General features: G+C 43.6%; 2 protein-coding genes across 3 annotated transcripts in view; both read left to right on the forward strand.

The window, feature by feature from the left end:
- The window catches only part of VWF (von Willebrand factor), a 271,611-nt gene extending 264,956 nt beyond the window's left edge, over window positions 1–6,655 (forward strand). Inside the window, exons 51-52 of one of the 2 annotated variants that reach the window (XM_019515997.1) lie at window positions 3,245–3,342; window positions 6,315–6,655. In XM_019515997.1, coding sequence (XP_019371542.1) covers window positions 3,245–3,342; window positions 6,315–6,500 — 284 coding nt within the window. In that variant the 3' untranslated portion in view covers window positions 6,501–6,655. Of the gene's footprint in view, window positions 1–311; window positions 427–3,244; window positions 3,343–6,314 lie in introns of those variants that run through there. The other variant, XM_019515998.1, reaches the window with a different exon arrangement.
- Window positions 6,656–9,618: 2,963 nt separating this feature from the next.
- Window positions 9,619–19,185, forward strand: part of ANO2 (anoctamin 2) — a 403,174-nt gene continuing 393,607 nt past the window's right edge. The window contains exons 1-4 of the mRNA XM_019515999.1: window positions 9,619–9,766; window positions 11,623–11,733; window positions 13,709–13,851; window positions 15,081–15,240. Coding sequence (XP_019371544.1) covers window positions 13,819–13,851; window positions 15,081–15,240 — 193 coding nt within the window. The 5' untranslated portion in view covers window positions 9,619–9,766; window positions 11,623–11,733; window positions 13,709–13,818. The remainder of the gene's footprint in view (window positions 9,767–11,622; window positions 11,734–13,708; window positions 13,852–15,080; window positions 15,241–19,185) is intronic.

Consider the following 19,185-nt stretch of genomic DNA (forward strand, 5'->3'; position numbering starts at 1 on the left):
CCATGGGGAGGATTGGGGGTGGGGGGAGAGGATGGGGGCCTTCACCACCATGTCCTAGGACAAAGGGCTATTTTTAGCATTTCTGGCAAATGCAGTGAACAGAAGCCTTCTTTCACCCCCATTGCATTAACCTTAGAGTAGCATTTTCATGAGCTCTCTTACATTTTTTGAAAGAGCTTTATCACTGGTGATCAGCTGTCTTTCACAGAGGTTTAAATACAATGTACATATGTTAAGCCTTCAGCTATCATAATATATTTACCTGAAAGCCACATTCTCTCTGTCTGCTGCTCTCGTCGCTTCTCCAACAGAGGCCCACACCCAGCATTTCTAAAGGAGCTTTATCACACTTTCACACAGGTTTTTTTTCAGATTGGCAGCTCTGAGCCTAGCAAATATAATCTTTTTTGGGTACATGCCTTTCTTTCTTTTTATTCCACTCTTTATTTAATTATTTCTGGTGGCCTAACAATCTATCAAGGCCTGCATTATGCACATGCAGTCTGCTATATAATGTATATGGAATGTTTGGGCTTGGCAAAGTTGCCCTAAAAACAGAGTAATGTAACAATTATTTAATCTTAGATAATGAAGTAATCAGTTTTTCATGAGTGTAAAGATTGATGCATCGGTGGCAAAACCTTTCCAAGCCTCGAGAGTGTTTATGTCTTTCCGCTTTTTGTACCTATTCAAAGAACCAATTGTCTCCAGTTCAAAGTTCAGTTCTGGAGGCTGACTGCTTCTCTCAGGGCTTGTACGCACTGGGACGTCTAAGAAACCATTGTATTTCTCAGCTGAGTCAGAATCATCCCACAGCTGCTGAGTTAGCTCATATGCTAGCGTTAATGGTTCCTAACTTTAGACAGTAAAGGAGCCCATGACTGAATAGTCTTAGTGCTGGAGACTGTCTACTTTTGTCCTCCCTCCACAGTTGTTTCAGCAGGGTCTGACCTTTGGGACCTCAGGGCTCATTATTTTTCCTAGGCTTTTGCTTGTGAGTGTGTGACAAGGAGCTGGTGTTAGTCAAGTATTTGGTTCTTTGTAGAGGATGATCTTTTCCACCCCACATCCCTATTTCTGAAAAATGCAAAGTTGGGTTTCTGCTCCTTATGCTTTTCTGTTTGTTGACCTTGACTACACATGTTGCATTAAATTATGTACATGTGACCTGAGGTCTATGGAGGGGTTGTGGCTTGTGAAAATGAAATAAAAAATGTAATTGGTTTATCAGTCAGGAGCAAAGAAATAGGGAGGGTAGGATGAGATGCTGATGACAGTTATTTTGAAATGGGATTTGTGTCTACTATTGTGACTGCCCGTGTCTTCATTCTACTTGGACAAGTTTTATGCAATGAAGTGATGAAAACTTTAAAAGTGAAGTGGCACTTCCAGCCCTGCAGCCAAAAGCACTTTACAAGCTCGTGGAGTATTTTCAGGTGAAATGTGAAGCCCTGGAAAGGCAGAAAGTCAATAGGTCTGCCAACAGTACCTTGGAAAAGGTACTGACAGCTGCTTTAGCTGCTGGGAAGATTCATATCTTGAAAACACATGTGTTTATTTGGCCAATTGTGCATTCACTCAGAAGACTCCTGTGTGCTCTGAATGATAGTGGAAAATTTCAGAAAATGAAACAAGGATATATTGGTAAAAGACAGCCTTGAGCTCTGAATAACAGGTTATCTGCCAGTCATATAAGATTCAGTTGCTAGCTAGAATTAAGTAAAGCAAATTCATCTGTACACATGGTGATGGTCTGTGTTAACACTGGAAATAAAATGAACAGCAGGTGTTTGCTATGCCTATGCGGGCCACTGATAGAGTGTGGACCAAGATATGGTATTCTGGTATGACATTTGAATTGGTTTGTGCTTGGGAGAGCATCTGTCCTGCAGATCAAGTCATGAAGCCTACTGTACAGTAGACTTCTGTCCACAAACAGGCAGGAGAGGGAGAGCACTCTGTCAAGTCCATGGACCAGTAGCACAGCTACCTTGTTGCTATGACATATGAGGCATATGTGCCATATATTGTGGGGAATAACCAAAAGCACTGCTCTGGTTCCTCCCAAAACCAACCAGCCTCCAAATAACGAATACATGCTGCAAGTCAGGAACAGCTGTGACTTCTGTGTGGATTTCTCAGCAGATAGAGAGAGGGTAATGAGAACTTCATCCACTGATATAACCAGGAGCACCAAGCAGTGTGTATTAGTTTGAAATCCTGACCCTACTAACAATGGCAAAACTTCCACTGATGACAAATGGCTCAGGCTGTCACTCTGAGTAAAGCACTGGGAATGCAGAATGTAACCCACTTAACCTTCATGCAAAATCTAGCACTTGTCTATAAAGTGCACATTTCTAATAAAGGTCTGCCAGTCCATTCTGAATGTCTGTGCAGGGGAGGGTTGATTTCATAACAGTTGTGATGTTATGGGGTATTACTCTACAAATACTCACTGTAATTGTATCTGTTCACACTCGGACTGAATAGAGAATAAAGTATTTATATCAGTGTGATCCTTTCCTGCACTATATTGCCTGAATCTTACACTCAGGAGCCTCTAGAGAAAACTGTTGTAGTAAACACATGCACTCATGTACATGCCCACATGTACTTAGAAATAATCCTCGTCAATATGATCTCAATGGATACTCTCGATGGAATAGTGTGGTCCTCAGATGCCATTAGAAAGCATCCCGTTTTATTTGTTAACAGGAGATTTTCCAGCACAAATCCTATTAAAGGGAAAAATAAGACACTGATTTCAAAACTATGCAATACAGCGAGAGACAGATAAGGGCAGATTTCAAGTCAAAATTAATTTCTAGTGTAACACAATGCAACTCTACTGATACCCACTGGAACTGGACTTTCTTACATCAGGGCTAAATATGTTGTAGGTGAAGGACAGTCACAGGGCCTTAAAATCTCACCCATCATAAAAAGGATTGTTTTGTTGTTGTCATTTCTTTCCATTTGGCTTCTTTAATTTTAACACAGGAACTCAGTGTTATACATTAGACTTTTAAAGCTGAAGTATTAGATATTCATACATCACTACGTTATTTGCCCCAGGGAAGCACACATCGTTGTTTTCCTAGAGCTCTTGTGATGGCTGTATGTATTTGGGTGTAATAAGTACCAAGTAGTGTTCAGAGATTTAAAAAAGAACAAAGATGCATGTAAAACCACTGGAAACATTTACAAACTGATGTAATTGCCTTTTTTCTTTATTTGGTAGGTGTAGAAGCAGAATGCAGACCATTTGTTTCTAGGCTAAAACATATAAATATCAATGACTGCCTACTTGAAAATGAAGTACTGATTTCCTATTGTGAGGTAAGAAAAAATTATTTTCCTTTTATCCCTCCTTCCACCTGAGGGGGGGGAAGCCTTTTGCTTCTCAGTGGTTTCCATTCCATCCTACAGAATGGAACACCCACTTCTGTCCCTGTTCCAGTTACCGTTACAGACTGGGACAACTGGAGTTATGTGAACTTGAACTCAGTTCTGCAATATATTTCTCCTTCTTCAAGCCAATATAGAAGCCACGTTTACAACACAGAGAAAGTACAAAGGCTTCAATCATACTATTGCTTCCCCATGCTCCTTGAAAAACATACAGGGTTCCAGGGGCTATACTAAAATCTCCTGCATATGAATGAATTTCATATTCATTGGGCCCAGCTTTCAAAGCTGGGTATCTGAGGTTAGGCACATTATAACCCTTTTTAGACTTCTAAGCCAATACATCAATTCCTAAACAACTGTATTTAGACACCTAACACTTAGATATGCAGGTTTTAAAAAAATGGGCTTTGCAATATCGGACATGACTTCTCCCTTAGCCCATGCACTGTACTACATGTCTCATGTATTTTCATAATTTGAACAAAAGCACAATGCTATGGAATTTTCCTATTCATCAGTAACTTCATATAATACAACAAACTCGATTTGAAACAGGAGCATAACATTCTTTCCAGATGTCTCCTTTGCTCTTTGATAGACAGCTCTAGGAAGTAACTGAGAAACTCTGTTCCCAGGCTGGCTTCAGCAGAATAATTCCTCATTCTGTTTTTTGTTATGCTTGAAATTATTTCCTTAAATCCCATGAGGTTAATGGGTGAGGTGGTTTTCTTTAGCTTTAGCACCCTATCATTTCTTTGGCTATTGTGGTAGATAAATAAGGGTCTTTCTTCTTTCCATGACAAGCTGGAAAAGTTTGTGTGTTGAATTAGTTGAGATTGCATTTGCCATCATTTCCAAGATGGTCTTCCAGCTATACTCTGCTTGAGAGGAGGATGTTCCCATAGTGCAAAATTCCTGTTCAGTATCTACCTGTCTCCGAAATAAGAAAACTGTTGCAATATCCTCTGTCTCCACAAACTGAGTGCCAGTTGTGTCTAAGATAGGGTTGGGTATTTGACCAGTCAGATAACGTTCAGTCAATTGACTGGTCAAATTTCAGTCAAAAATTGTAAAAAATAATTGCTAATAGGTCCAAATAATACATAGACAAAGCACAAATTTTGTAGGTTTTCTTTTGTAAAACTGCTATAATCTTTGACCAGTCAAAAATATGTGGTCAACTGACCGCTCAGTTGATAATATTTGGCTGATCAATTGACCAGCTTGCCAACCCGGAAAGGATCAATGGCACTTTTCCTAAGAGTACAGATTTTAATTTAGAAAAATGTATCAATTTCTGTGACATCGTCTTACCAATTCCAACTTCCCAATGCTGTTTGAAGTAAAATTAAGTCTTAGGTCCCCTCCTAAAAGCTGTTAAATAATGTTATGAGAGACAGTGTGTCTGTTATGTTCCTTCTCAGAAATTACTGCATCAAGGAGTTACTGAGCAATCTTAACACACATGCATACCACCTGTGAAACAGTTTGGGATACCATAGCACAAAAGGCATGATGTAAATTTTCCAAATCCTGAAATCTTAGCCCTTCCTGAAGGGAGTGGTATGCATGTTTTGATTGTTTGTTTGTTTTTTTCAAGTAAGGACTGAATAAAACCAAAGTAAGGACTACTGGGTTCACCATTTTCTCCTCTTTATTTTGCTTTGACACAATGCAAATAGTTAGAATAGCGAACATGGATAACGAATGTACAGAAGATTGGGCGATGCAACTTGATCTGTATAAATTAGAGAAATAGGCTAAGTAACAGAATGAATCTAATAAGAATAAAATACAATAAGATGTGGAATATCAATGAGAAATCAAAGTGAGACATTTTTTGTGTTGCTTTCTCCGGTATATTTAATTGATTGCAGTCAAGGCACGTAGAGGTAATTGTACTAAATCATGATAAAAACCAGTACTCCTCTTTATGCAGCACTGGTAAAGTCAAGTACTGCATGCTTTTTAGAAGTGGTTGGAAAATGTTATTTCCCTAGAAAATATTGATAGAAAATATAACTTTTGTAGGAAAAAAATAGAGTAGTTTTTAATTTTAACTTTTTTTGAAATTTTCTTAATTTTGACAGGAAGTCAAAACTTGGGAAAGAAAACTGGAATTTGTGGTTAAAACCCCATCTCTGAACACCAGTTTTTAATTTACCATTTACTATGCAAAAAACTTTTCAAGAAAGTAGACTTTGCAAATTTTTATTTAATTGAAAACCCAATTTTCTATCAAAAATAAGTTTTGCCTGGCTTGAATTATGTGTATAGTCTGAGTTACTGTGTTAGAGAACAGATACAGAAAAACTAGAAGAGTGTGGTAGGAAAAAAACCCCACTAAACAGTTTGAGGAGAATGGCATAAGAAGATAGGGATAATGAATGTACATAGGACAGGAAATAAAGAACTCCTAGATATGTTTGAAATAGCTGTTAAGATCCTATTGCCCTTGTGACTTCTCTCCACAATACTTTATTAGATCCAACTGAACAAACTTTTTAATATAAACTTTAAAAAGTGCTTTAAACTTTAAACAGTGCTTCCTGTTAGCGTTTCCTGGTGGTACGTGAGCCCAGGAAAGTTACCACAATATTAAAAGCCTTCTAGGATATTTTATTGAAGCTATTTATTTGTGTGACATTTCTTTTTGGTTAGCAGTTTCTCATGGGTATAGACATGTTACTGGAGTTATAAGACTTTGGAATAATATATTTGATTGCTCTTCATCTCATACTTCGTGTGTCCAGACAAATGCTGAACCCCAGGCCAAAACTTCCATCAACTTTCATGTGCTTGCCTGGGTGTAACTGGGGGCAGTATCTGGACCTTGAAAATTACTCAACTGACTTTGAATAGTTTGACCAGATTCGTATTGTCATTTATTTCCCTTTCAGGGCAAATGTCAAAGCAGTACCAAATATACCACTCAGCTGGATCGGTGGGAAGATCAGTGCAGGTGTTGTACAGCTACTCAGACAGAGGTGGTGGAAGTCCCTCTCTTCTGTGTCAATGGCACGGTGGTGCAGCATGCAGTATCATCTGCATTGGCATGTGAATGTCTGCCCCGTAAATGCACATAGTGGATCTGTCCAGAAGCATATTCATTTCACCTTAATTTTTATGACAAATGGGAATTTACCCGGCAATTCTCATTTAAGTGGCTTTTTTTATATTGCTACAACCACTGCACTCACTGTATCAATGTACCAAGCAATAAATGTAAAGCTTATTTACTGACAACTTATTTACTGACAGCTTATTAGACCAACGTGGCTACAACCTACACACCTGTAAGCTTATTTACTAGCATTTTGGCCTGTTTTACTTTCTGAATCCTGGTGAGAAATCTTCCAACTGTCCTTTTTTTCAAGTGTCATTACTCATTTAATCCTAAGTTAACTATGTTCAACACAAATGTAGTGTTGCTGAAAAGTAACTCCATCATAAAATCATAGATAAGTAGGGCTGGAAGGGTCCTCAGGAAGTCATCTGGTTCAACATTTGCTCAAGGCAGGATCATCCCTATCTAAACCATACTGTAAAAGTGTGTGCCTGACCCGTTCCTAAAACTACACAAACATTCCTGTTGCACAACTAGAAAGCATATTGCACAAAGACACAGAGAACACCCTAACCTGCCATGAGTAAAGCAAGGGGATGAGGGGCTGGTCAGTGTCCCACCACTGGCGCATGTGCCCCCCCACTGTGACCAGTCCCACTGACCAGGGGGGGTCCCCCATGGCTGATCTCGCTGCCTGGGAGGGGGGGAGAACGATCTTGCTGCCTGGGGGGACCCCCACAGCCGTGATGGCTGATCACTGTAGCCAATTGCTCCAGCTGCTTCCAGGCGTGGCTGTGGCTGCAGCTGTAGCTGGGAGCAGCTGGAGCAACTGGCTGGTGCTTGCGGGGGGCCACCGGTACTCCTGCTTGCCTCCTCCGCCCATCACCTAAGCGGCGAGCACAGCCGGTGAGGGGTGCACCAGTGGTCCCCTTGTGCAGGGTGTGCTGGGCTCGGCTGCACTCTGGATGGGTGGCAGAAAGTGCTGGGAGCAGGGGCTATGTGTTCCCATTGCTCACCCAGCTGGGGCAGGGAGGCATGGGACAGTGCCACTGCGCTGCCTTAGACAAGTGGCGCACAGCAGCGGAAGCTGCTCCAGCCTCCCTGCACCTCCCAGACATGTCACGGCTTCGCCCTGTCCTGGGCGAGCAGTGGCAGGGCATGGGGGCAGGTGCATGCACTCAGAGGGGGTGGGGCCCATGGCAGGGGCTATGGGGAATTTTAGGTTGGCTGCAGTCCCCCTATTGTCCCTGCTCCACTGCACTCTGTGGGGCAAGTGGAGCCTGGGCTGTGCTCCAGGTTGTGGCTGTGGCTAGCCACCTGGAAAGCAGGCCTGGCTCCACCTGTCCTGGTAGCAGGTGGCTAGGGCTAGCCCCCCGGAGCACAGCTCGGCCCAGCCCACCCTGCGCAGATCTGGGGGCACATGCCCGCTCCCACTCCCATGCCCTCCCAGACCTGCAGCAAGAGCCATCAGAGGAACCACTGGAAGAGCAGCCCCTTTAATTTGGCAATGTGTGGCAGTGCGCAGTGGCAGAAGCCCTCTTCCCTGAGTCCCACGTCTCCCCACCCTCACTGTGGGGGCATTCATCTGCACCCCCCATGCCCCTTCTCTCCACCCTCTGCCCACCACAACAGACTTACCAGGTGGAGGCAGCTGTGTCCTGTCCAGCATTGTTGAGGACTGCTGCCTTTATAGTGTATGGCTGAATCTCCAAATTGATTCGGAGGCTTCCGAATTTATTCAGACCTTTTAATGAGTCTCCTGATTCAGATTCAGAGGTTTGGGTGCCAAAATCAGGCCAAATCTCTTCTGAATCAAATTGGCTACCGAAGCTTCCCACAGCTCTAATGTATGCCCATCATGGCAAAGACCTCCTTGTCCCTGGCTTCTTTGGAAAAAAATGCAGAAACAGTCTCCTAACTTGTTTGCTTCCTTACATAGTCCCAGCCCTGAACATTCAGAGGTGATGCTGCAAGTAAAGTCAGTCAGGGAGGATTCAAAATCCCCCCCAGCACACACACACTCTCCTTGGACCCTTCTTTGAATGTCTGGTTCACTTTCCCACTGCCCCTCAGCTTATCCCATGGCCTACACTGATGGGTTGTCATCTCAGTAGGGTACATTAGCACACACAGAATGCCCTTCTTATTAATGCAGCTCTACTGATTCCAGGAGCTTGAACTAGTTTGGGTCTCTCCATGCAGCTCTGCACTGTGAAGTGTAGACATATTCTGTGTCAAAGGTAAAAGCTCAGGTGGGGGTTTGTGCTGAGCCTCAGTAGTTCCACCAACATGCCAAGCAGGATGGAAAGTGGATTGAAGCAGCAATCAGTCAACAGCAGACTCAGTTTGGGAGCTGCTGCTTCTCCAATGAAGCAGGTTATACCCAAACCCTGGGAACTATACCACAAGTTGGGTATCCCTGTCTCAGAAAGAGTATAGACAGCTTATCCCTTACTACACTGAGCACATGACAGAAGCTCCCTGCTGTTTACTTTGGAGGACACTTGAGTTGAATGTCCAATGGGGGGAAAAAATATCCTCAGCTGCACTTGGATCAAGTACCACGAATTTAGCTTTTGTTGCATTAGTCATGAGAGCTCTGATATAATCAGCCATGAAGCTGTAGCTAGCTTGGTTTTGTTGCAGTTACTGGGAATAAGACTTAAATACTGGCAAGGATGGATTTATCCATGTAAAAATTGTACCTTGAGGAAAGGCTCACACTTTTTCTCATGTAATAGTGGTTTAGGGGCAAATGCTGATTTTATCAAAGAGCTGGATTCTATTGACCTATTAGGCACATAGATAGATGTTGGATCTTAGTGCAATTTTAGTCCACCCTGTTTGAGTCCCTGAAAAATTGTTAATATTAAAAGTGGGTGGGTCCACCTCCTTGCTGCTTTTTGGGACTCGGTTCTAAAGGTAAGATGACATTATGTTACAAAAGTGCAACCCTTTAACAGTTTTCAGGTACTTGAGCAGGGAGGAATTGAATTGCTCTTTGGTTTCCACCTACGCACCTAATTGGTGGAATAGATTCTGGCTGCACATGTTTTGTGGAGTCTTGCCTTGTTATTTTATCAAAGGTCTCAGTGCTCCTCCCCCTTCTTAGCATGTGAAAGCTGACAGGATTCCCTGCTTAAGGTTGGATGGCTGTGGATGTGCCTCCTAATCAGATAATTGAATGAGTCAGCCACCAGCTTATCAGAGTGGGAAGGACATGCAGGGACATCCACAGGGCAGAGGAGACCATTCCACTGTTTTCTGGAGGTCGTGAAGGGGGAGGTATGTACAGATTTGCATAATTTGCCAGGGCTACCTTTCAAGACTCTTGTTTGGTCAAAAAAATACTGGACTGTAACAGTAGGACTACAAACCAGAGCCATATTTGCTCTACGAAGGTAGAAGTCACTCATTAGAAAGCCACTTGCTTGTATGCATTTAAAGCTAAATTCACAGCTGGTGTAAATCAATGCAACTCTTCTGAGATCAATGGGTCTGTTAATTTACACAGGCTGAAGAATCTGACTTGTATTATCTGACTATCCTTAACTATGATTGCATGTTCTATGCTTCAGCACCTATAGCAGGAGTTTGAAAAAAAAAGTGGCATTGTGTAGTAAAATTGATGAGAAATTTTTTTCCTTATTAGTCTTTTGCTTTCCAAGATGCAGGTTATTTTTTACTAGGTTATTACTACTTGCAATATGGGAACTCCTCTGTGACCCGAGCAAGGTGAAGACTAGGTGTTTCACATACATCTTGTGAAAGAGAGTTCTGCCCTGAAGACCCTATCATCTAAATAGTCAAAAAGTGACAAAGGGGAGAAAAAGGGGGCATACTGTTAACTTCATTTTGCAGGTTAACTTTTCTGGCTTTGTCCAGATGAACATGAACATGCATTTCCCTGGGGACAAATAGCAGCATAGTTGTACCACTGTTACTTGTCCCTGGGTAACACCCCTGCACATGAGCTGTGGCCAATGGCAAATTGCCCCAGGTTGGGGTAGGAGAGGATGGGACCAACACCTGGGTTAGCCCCAGCAGCCTTACCTGGGGTGGTGGCAGTCTGGGCATGCGGAGTCTGCCTGGCAGCTGGAGTGTGGGTCTGGCCAGCTAGGCTTCAGTTTTGGGCAGCCCAAGTTGCAGCCACGTGTGCCACTCTGCTTTTTTTTAATTTTTTTTTTTTTTAGATACCAGGATTTCCTGGTATCTAATTTGGGCTCTACGCTGCAAATATGCAGCATGAAGAAACTTTTCATGTACACTGTGTGTGTTTTGCAGCACCTCAAATATATATATAGTCAAAGTTTCTTAGGGGTTTCACTAGGGATACTGGGCTTCCCTATAAAAGAACTAAGCAGCCAAATGAGAAAAGTTTTTTTATTAACTACCTTAACACACTGCTGTATTTTGCATTTGAACAACACTGCTTACAGGCCCGAGATGAAGTCACTGGGAGTGCACTGATCATGATAAACTGCAATAAAATACAAGGGGAATGGGGCACAAAGGAGGCTTTGGCAGATAGATAGATAAATCTATTTGAGTACTTCTCAAAATTAAAGTCTGCCTCCTGAGTCTTATCCCAGGACTATATATATGGGATGAAACCTAGGAGATGGACGTTAATTTTGGGAAGTACTCAAATAGATCTATCTATCTATCTATGCCTCCTCTTTGTGCCTCATTCCGTTTGTATTTTATCTCAGTTTATCTTGATCAGTAAACTCCCAGTGACTTTCTCAGGCCTGTAAGCAGGTGTCTGCTTAATAGGGTGGTTCAAATGCAAAAAGCAGCAGTGTGTTAAGGTAGTTAATAAAAGAGCTTCTCTCACGCAGCTGCATAGCTCTTTTATAAGGAAGTCCAGTACCCCTAGTGAAACCCCTAGGAAACTTTGGCTTTTAAGGGAATATCAGCATTTTAATTTTGTGCATACCTTTTGCAAAGGTTGTTGGTTATTCAAAGTACTTTTTAGTGCATCTCAGTAACCTATGCAGAACTCACCCCTGTGCTTCAACAGCCTGGTATTAGATTGGTGAACTTGCCACAGATGAGAAGATAGATTACAGGAACATTAAATGGATTTGGGGAGAAGTTTTATATAACTTCTTAATAATTAAAAGCACGTAATCTCTCAGTTAACTTTTACAGCCTTCTAAGCCCCACACCTCTCCAGCCGGTGAAACACAATCTGGTATAATGGCATTACTTGTCAGAGGCTCTGTGTTATCAGCTAACACCATCCCCAGGTATGTTGGGAAACACAATGACCATCAGGTATGATGTTCTTATGGCAAAAAAATCATCTAAAAAGATTGACTCTCTTCATCTAATTCAGTGAGGTATTGTTTACCATCATGTCACCAATAGGGCATATTACATATGCCCTTTCTCTCTCGGGGTTGTTTTACCTGTGCTAGCGTAGTTGTAATGGACTAGCGCTCTGGTTGTATAGGAGCCATTTAATCTGAAACCATGCAAGAAGAACCCCTATGCCAACATGGATCCACATTAAGACCTGAAGTGATATTCCCATATAGCCTTTAAAATTAAGCCCAAGTATTACCTTTATATGCCTTAGGCTTTCTTTACAATACAATTTGGTATTGCATTGTACAATACAATGCTGATAATAAAAATAAATCCTATGAAGTAATATATTGAAATCCCCAGCCCTCAGTCAATAAAATATAAAAGTGCAAGGTGTTCACTTTAGCAGGTTGGATAGTTGGTTGTAGAAGCCCAAGATAAAGCAGCCATTCAAGGTTCTGCCTTAGTTGGGGGTATGTGTAGACCACTTCTGCACTGCTCTGGAGAGTGCTGCCAAGAAACGCAACTCACCACCTCCCACTCCATATGCATCAAACTGGGATACAAAGTAGTGAACTCCCCTGAGAGCCGCTCTCAAGATATGCTTTCAGTGTGTTTGAGAATGACAAGAGGGGTTGCCCTCAGAGTGGCTTTGCTGCTTCATCCTTTTGTTTGGCCCATGCAAAGCAAGAGTAGGTGGGCAAAGCATACTTCTTGGTGGTGCCTTCTGGAGGGCTGCAAAAGCATGTATAGATAGAGCTTTGGAATCCTCTCTGCCCTTACGGACATCTCACAACTCTCAGTGTCATGAATCTGATTCTCTAGCATGCTGACCCAACTGGGTGTAAAAAGCTATCATTCTGATTTAGTAGCAATGTGCACCTGCATTGTTACAGGTGTTAGCAGCCTACAGAGGAACTGAGAATCAAGCTCTATGTCTGGCCAGGGTTGTAGAACTGGACCAAGCAGGCCTAGCAAATAGTTATGGTGGAACTATTGTGAAAGTGAGGAGGGATTCTCTGAAATGTTACTGTATTATTTGCTTGTCATTACTTCTACGGCGGCAGTGCCCCAAAGTCTTAGTGATGAGCCAGAACACCATTGTACTTGCTCTGTGTAGACAGAACAAAAGGACAGCCTTTGCCTCAAATTGCTTATAAAGCAACTTGGGAGCATCTTTCACCTGCTACTGGAATCCAAGAGTCCTGATATTAGCCTTAACCTGGAAGTAATTCCCTCCATTTTTTTTGGATACTGCCTGTCCCAGGTCCAAAATTGGAAGACATTCATTTTTAAAAACATTTTAGGAGAACACAATTTCCACTTGCCACTAATGCTCTGAACAAATGTGATATTTTGATAGTACTGAATCTTGCTGACATATCACCCTGGAAATATTAGATGGCACCTTTCCTTTCCAAACAAGGGATTCAACAGAATGGGTCAAATAGTTTGAGCAAAAATCAAATTAACGGGGGAAAAAAATCTGTACCTTTTTCTATCATCTCTAATGTTAAGAAAGAATGACTTGTGTTTCTAACCATGAATCTTAAAGAACTCTACAAACATTAATGGCTTGAGCTTTGCAAGACACATATGTAGAATTTTAGGCATTACTTACCTTCTTTCAAAGACTAGTAAGTTGAAGTGCAGAAAAGATAAAAGATTTGTCCAGCATTATAGAATAGTCAGTGTCACACAGTGGACAATAGAAGCCAGATATCCTAACTAGTGTTTATTTGCTATAATCTTTAGGTTCTCTGAATTCTACTTTCCATTTCACTTAACCAGGAGCTGTTCTGGTAACATCACTAGAGCTGCATTAATGGGAAGAGAGCAAAATTAGGCCCAACTTCTTTAATATAGCTAAAATGGGATGTCTATAGGCAAGATGTTTAATCTTATTTCTTTTAGTCTGACTGAGGCGTATCCTGCTATTCCTTGATGTGGAAAGTGTTTAATACTGTGCTTGAACCAGGGCAGCAGTCTGAAAAAAAGAGTTCAGAGATCAAACTGGACTGACCATGTCTACATCCATCACACGAACAGGTGTTCTGGTAAGAACGTGCATGCACAGGATCTCGGTGTACCTAAACCCTTCCCCATTAAAGCAATCATGTCTGTGATGACCATCTCCCATGGTTATATTTTTCTAATGTTCTATCCTGGTTCCTAACTGCTCAGAAGAAGCCAATATTTTAATGTGGGTTTGTTTATAGCAGTGTTCATATATACACCTGGGCTGAGCTTGGTAGCTATAGCAGCACAGAGCTCAAACACAGGCCCAAATATGTACCCGGCTTCTAAGGAAGGTATTGCACCCTGCATTGAGTTTTCTCCTGCTTTGACTACATTGCCACCAGTATCCCAGCTTGTTGGTTGAAAGTTACTTTGGACATCTCTAAGCAGTGGAGGCATCTTTGTTTGCTGTACCCAATACTATAGAGTGCACTGCACGTCATGCTCCACTTCCTTGTGCTAAGCCCTACTCCAATAGTTAGTCATTTAATTCAGCTTTTTAAGTAAATCTCATGTTGCTCACACAGTTGTTTCTTTTCTCCCTTCCAAAGGGAGAAGAAGCTGTAGTGTGAGATTTCAAGCAGCCAGCAGAAGAAAAAGATAGATGTAGGGCTTCAGTCGGAACTGGTTTTATCTCCTCAGTCTTTTCATTTTCAAATAAAAAATCTTGCTTATGAAAACTTTACGTTGGCAACAACACCTGTCCCTGAAATATTGCTTAAGCCTCAAGGTTGAAGGCTAAACAGGACCCTTTGCCCAGTCTGACTATACAGTAGATTACAAGATAATCCCTTGAATATTTTATGCAGGAATGAGTGTGCAGCATCCGGGCAGCAGGGTAACATGAGCAGTTGAGGCGCAGTCTTATAAAAAGGTTTCTACACTCAACTCCTACCAGGTAGCAACATTGTAAAGCCTCACAGGCTGAAACTCTTTGCAGTCAGGGGAAAACCAAAGTCTGGGGCTGTCTAACCCTTGCATCACTGGCCTCTGAGGCAGAGCTGATTTTGACTGAGATACCTTTTATGTGGTTTATTTGGGGGGCTTTTTTTGCCTGCTGGCTTCCAGTGCCTGACAAAATATGCCTGTTGCTGCATGACTTATTGATTCTTTATGAAGTGTGAGGAAGAGATGCTGGAATTCCAGCAGAGAGGTGCCATAGGCTCTCTGGGTGTGGGTAGTTTCTTCCCTCCTCTCCTTCTGTGATGGGGTTATTGAAAGACAAGGTCTGGCTAATTAGCTGCAGCTGATGGTTTGCTTAAATCAGGCTCAAGCAGGGATGGAAATAGCTGCTGGTGCTGCTCACCAATTAAGCCAGTGCAGAACTGGAAGCAGATTGTGCCCACCATCAACACAGCCACGTCCTACTAGCCCAGATGCAACTTCCAGCCAAAGTCCTCACTGCAACATGGAAGCACCAGCACGTGGTAAGTTTTCCCTTGGACTTCATTGCTAACACTTCTCTATAATGATGATGAGAGAATGGAGGGCATTAAATGCTGTTCCCAGCTGTTCCCAGCAGTAATTGCACTCCATGTAATACAGGAGGTCTGGAAACATCTTTTCATAAGATTTTTTTTTCTTACTGCAACTTTAAAATGTAAGCCACTAGATAGCTGTGATGTGCATGAGAAATCTAGTCACTGGGTAATGCTTTGTGCTGGACATTGGCTGTAGTGATCACAGATTTAAGTGGGAGAACAATACCATTTTCAGAGGAACATGAGCAGTAAGCATGGGTGACTGGTGCCTCCTACTACTGGGGGAGCATCAGCAGCCTATTGGTGACTGGGGGGGTGTCCCCCCCATTGGCTGTTTGGTGACTGGGGGGCTGGGGACAGAAGGAGAAAAAAATTGGGGGAAGGGCTGAGCACGTGTGCCCCCCCCCCCCGTGTGAAAGTCTGTGGGGGAAGGGGAAAGGGCCATGGAGGGGGAGAGAGTGAGGCTGGGGCTGGCACCAGGCAGGAATTGGACTTGGGGTTGGGGTCCACTGCACCCGTGCAGCTGCCCCTTCCTCTGTGCCAGGGGTCATTGCCTGGCACCAGTGTCCACTGCCCCCCAGCCGTGCACTGGTCCCAGTTTGGCTCCAGCCCCACACCTCCTGGGGAGGCCCAGCGCTGGAGCGGGGCCAGCCTTGGCTGCACCGCTGGGCTGGAGAAGATGGAGCACCAGGGACCCTGGCCCCGGTCCACCCTGTCTAAGTCATCCCTGAGAACAGCCTGGCAGCTCCTGCAGAGCTGTGGTGCTGGGGAGCCAAGAGTGGCACATGGACCCTCCTGATCTTTGCAGGGGACAAGGGTGGGCTGCAGCTGTGAGGTGAGCTGAGCTCTGCCTGCTCTGCACCTCTGTGCCTCGCTGTAGCCTTTGAAAGTGGCACACCGCCATGTGTGTCCCGCTGCTGGGTGGGCCAGACAGCGGGGCACATGGTGCTATGCCGTGCTGCTTTCAAAGGCTGCAGTGAGGCATGGAGCAGGCAGACCCAACTCGCCTTGCAGCTGCAGCCCACCCTTGTCCTGTGCAAAGATTGGGGGTGGGGAGGAGGGGATCATGTGCCCTCCTTGGCCCCGTGACCCTGCAGGAGCTGCCAGGCTCCACTTGTCCCATGACCCAGCCTGGCCAGGGCTCCATTCACCGTGAAGGCTGCGGCGCATTGGAGCCAAGGGGTTGGGGGAATGTGCCACTCCTCCCCCGCATTGTGCCCAGTGGCAGGAGACACCGGGCTCCAATTGCCCCAAGACCCAACCTGGCCTGGCCCGGGCCCCATTCTCCAGGGCTGGGTCATGGGGCAATCCCCACAGTGCAGCAGGGGCAGGGGTGAATGATTCAGCCCTGCCCTTACCCCGCTTCCTCCTGCACTGTGGGGGTCTTGATCTGCCCTCCCCCCCCCCCCGAAACTAAGGGAAGAAAACTTACTTACCTTTCTGCTGTACTGGGCTGGCTGTGAGTCTGGTGCACCCTTTCTTCCTGCTGCAGCAGCTGTGTTGCCCTGGCATTTGGAGGGGCTGAGCCCTGATAACTCCCCCTTCCACTGCCCCCAGTGGCTGATCACCACCACCACTGGAAGTGCCCCTGGCGCTTCTCTCAGGGGGGGCATGGACAATCTCAGGGGGTGCACATGCACCCATGTGCACCCCCTGCACGTTGCTAATGGCAGTAAGCAAGCCCCAGTTCCCAAACAGAAGGAGCAAGTGCACTCAGTGTATAAAATCTTGTCAGTCTGAGTCCTTAACATGCAAGTTTAGCACCTTTTTTACAATTAAAGTTGCTGAGGTGTAGCTTTTTCTGCAGTAGTTAAAAGGTCTGCAGTGGTTTCCAGATTAGCCTTTTATTTCCAGGGTTTTACATCTTTTCTGTGAATGCTAAGACTCTACATGCTGGTTGATTGATAAATCAGTTGTGCCATCCCACGCTCTCACCTTCACAAAATTCTTGCATTTTTCAGTACATCATGTGAAGTTGTCTTTTAGATTTTGAGTTTGAGTCTGATCTCCCATACGCTAACTTTAAACCAGCTTCAGCCTTTGCTGTTTTCAGCGGAGTTATTCCTATTTTTTCATCATGATAAATGAAATTTAGGCCATTTAGGTAACTTTTTGTGTAGAGGGGAAAGTGTTGGCCCTAAGAAATGCAAATTGTACACTCACAATGGACATATATGGGTGATCTGATGCACTCCTTTGAAAGGTCCTCAAACCTACTGTGTTTACAAAAATCAAATACCTTGGGAGTTGGATTCTCTACTCGGTTGACTATAAACTAATCAGGTCTTCCAAAATTCTTTTCCGGCCCATTTCAGCAGAAATGGTACTGCACTGTCAACCAGAGCCTCTTAAACTAGAATTTGACTTTGCTTGGTGTGCTTGATTTGTTTTTTTAAAGTTGTTTCTGCATCCATGCCATTGGTATTCATAACCCAGCTGAACTGAATGTAGCTTGCTGTACCACTCTCATCCAGTGTAATCCACCACTCTTCCTCCAGGTACACACCCTGTTCATGTTACATTTGAGCAGACTACAGGGTCAGCATTTATCATATTTCCTCAAATATAAGACATGGTTTTTTACCTAATCAGCACAGGGAAGAAAGCTTGTCATCTTACATACACATATGAGGAACTCTCATTAAATGTACTCAGTAATGGAAACCAACTACAGAGTTGGTTAAATGGAGCCAACACAGACCATGACTATAAAAGACAAGGCCCATATTGGACAAACACCCTGATGGAAACCTTTTTTTTAATTTTGTGGGGCCCTTAAAAAAAATAGGCAGTTGCTCCACTAGGAAGGAACAAGCACCAGACCTGGAGGTACTGCAATACCAGGCCAGCATTGGAGAGGCTGGAGCAAGCTCAGACAACCTTCCCTGGTGCCAAAAATGCTGATGGGAGCTTACCACATTTTTTAAAATTTAGTTTCTAAGGCCAAATCAATTCTGAATTAAGTTCCACATTTTAACTGAGCAGAATTCAATTGTTCAAGTCCATGTGGGGCTACCGCTGGCAAGTATTCTATCTCCAAGACTCTGTAGTCTGGAGCTTCAGATGCTCCCAAATTCATGCCAGGCATCCTACATGAAAGCCCCAAACCCCCAAAGCCTTGGAGCTCAGATGACCCCTAGTCTCACTTTCTCCTAGCCAAAAGGCCAAAAGAGGAAGCTGGGGGGAAAGCATGAAAGCCTACCACAAGCAGTGGTTAGCACAGCCCATCTGAGTAAGATATATGGTAGTGCCTATTATACTAATTCCCTTCAGTGCTGACTCTCTTGAATACATTTTGACTTCATTTTCACTCCCATAGTTCAGCTGCACCTTTCTTTCCCATTTCCAGTAATTCCTGTTTCTTCACCAGCCTTGGATGTCTGGCAAACATCACCAAATGGGGACCCAAACATTTCACTTAGAATCCCTCTGTCGGCCCCTCTCTCAGTCTGTTGCATATAATTAATGTGGTCCTGCCCTTCATGAAGTATATCTGGACCAGGTTGCCTTGTGCCTCATCTACATATACATTTTTGGAGCATCCCCAGATTTATGACAAGAATACCCAGTTCCAGTCATGAGTAGGGGGCTAATTAGCACGTGGATCCTTTGGGAGTGGTATTTGGAGTACACATGTATACTGAGCAGTGCTGAGTTGTGGGGTCACTATGACTTGAAATACTGTTGTCTCTGCTGGGGCCCAGCCCAATGAACAATATGGCTTATCCTGAGGTTTTTTGGCTTTGGAGTAACATCATATCTGTTTGATATTCCCTGTTTTCTAATAAAATGTTACAAAAAAAAAATGACTTGAAAATTGCTGGGGTCTCGGCAGACCACTTAAACTTTTTTTTGTTCTACAAATCAAAGCACACAACTCATATTTTAATA

This window comes from Gavialis gangeticus, unplaced genomic scaffold (genome assembly GCF_001723915.1).
Source record: "Gavialis gangeticus isolate Ggan-Ray unplaced genomic scaffold, GavGan_comp1, whole genome shotgun sequence".
NCBI classification, from domain to species: Eukaryota; Metazoa; Chordata; order Crocodylia; family Gavialidae; genus Gavialis; species Gavialis gangeticus.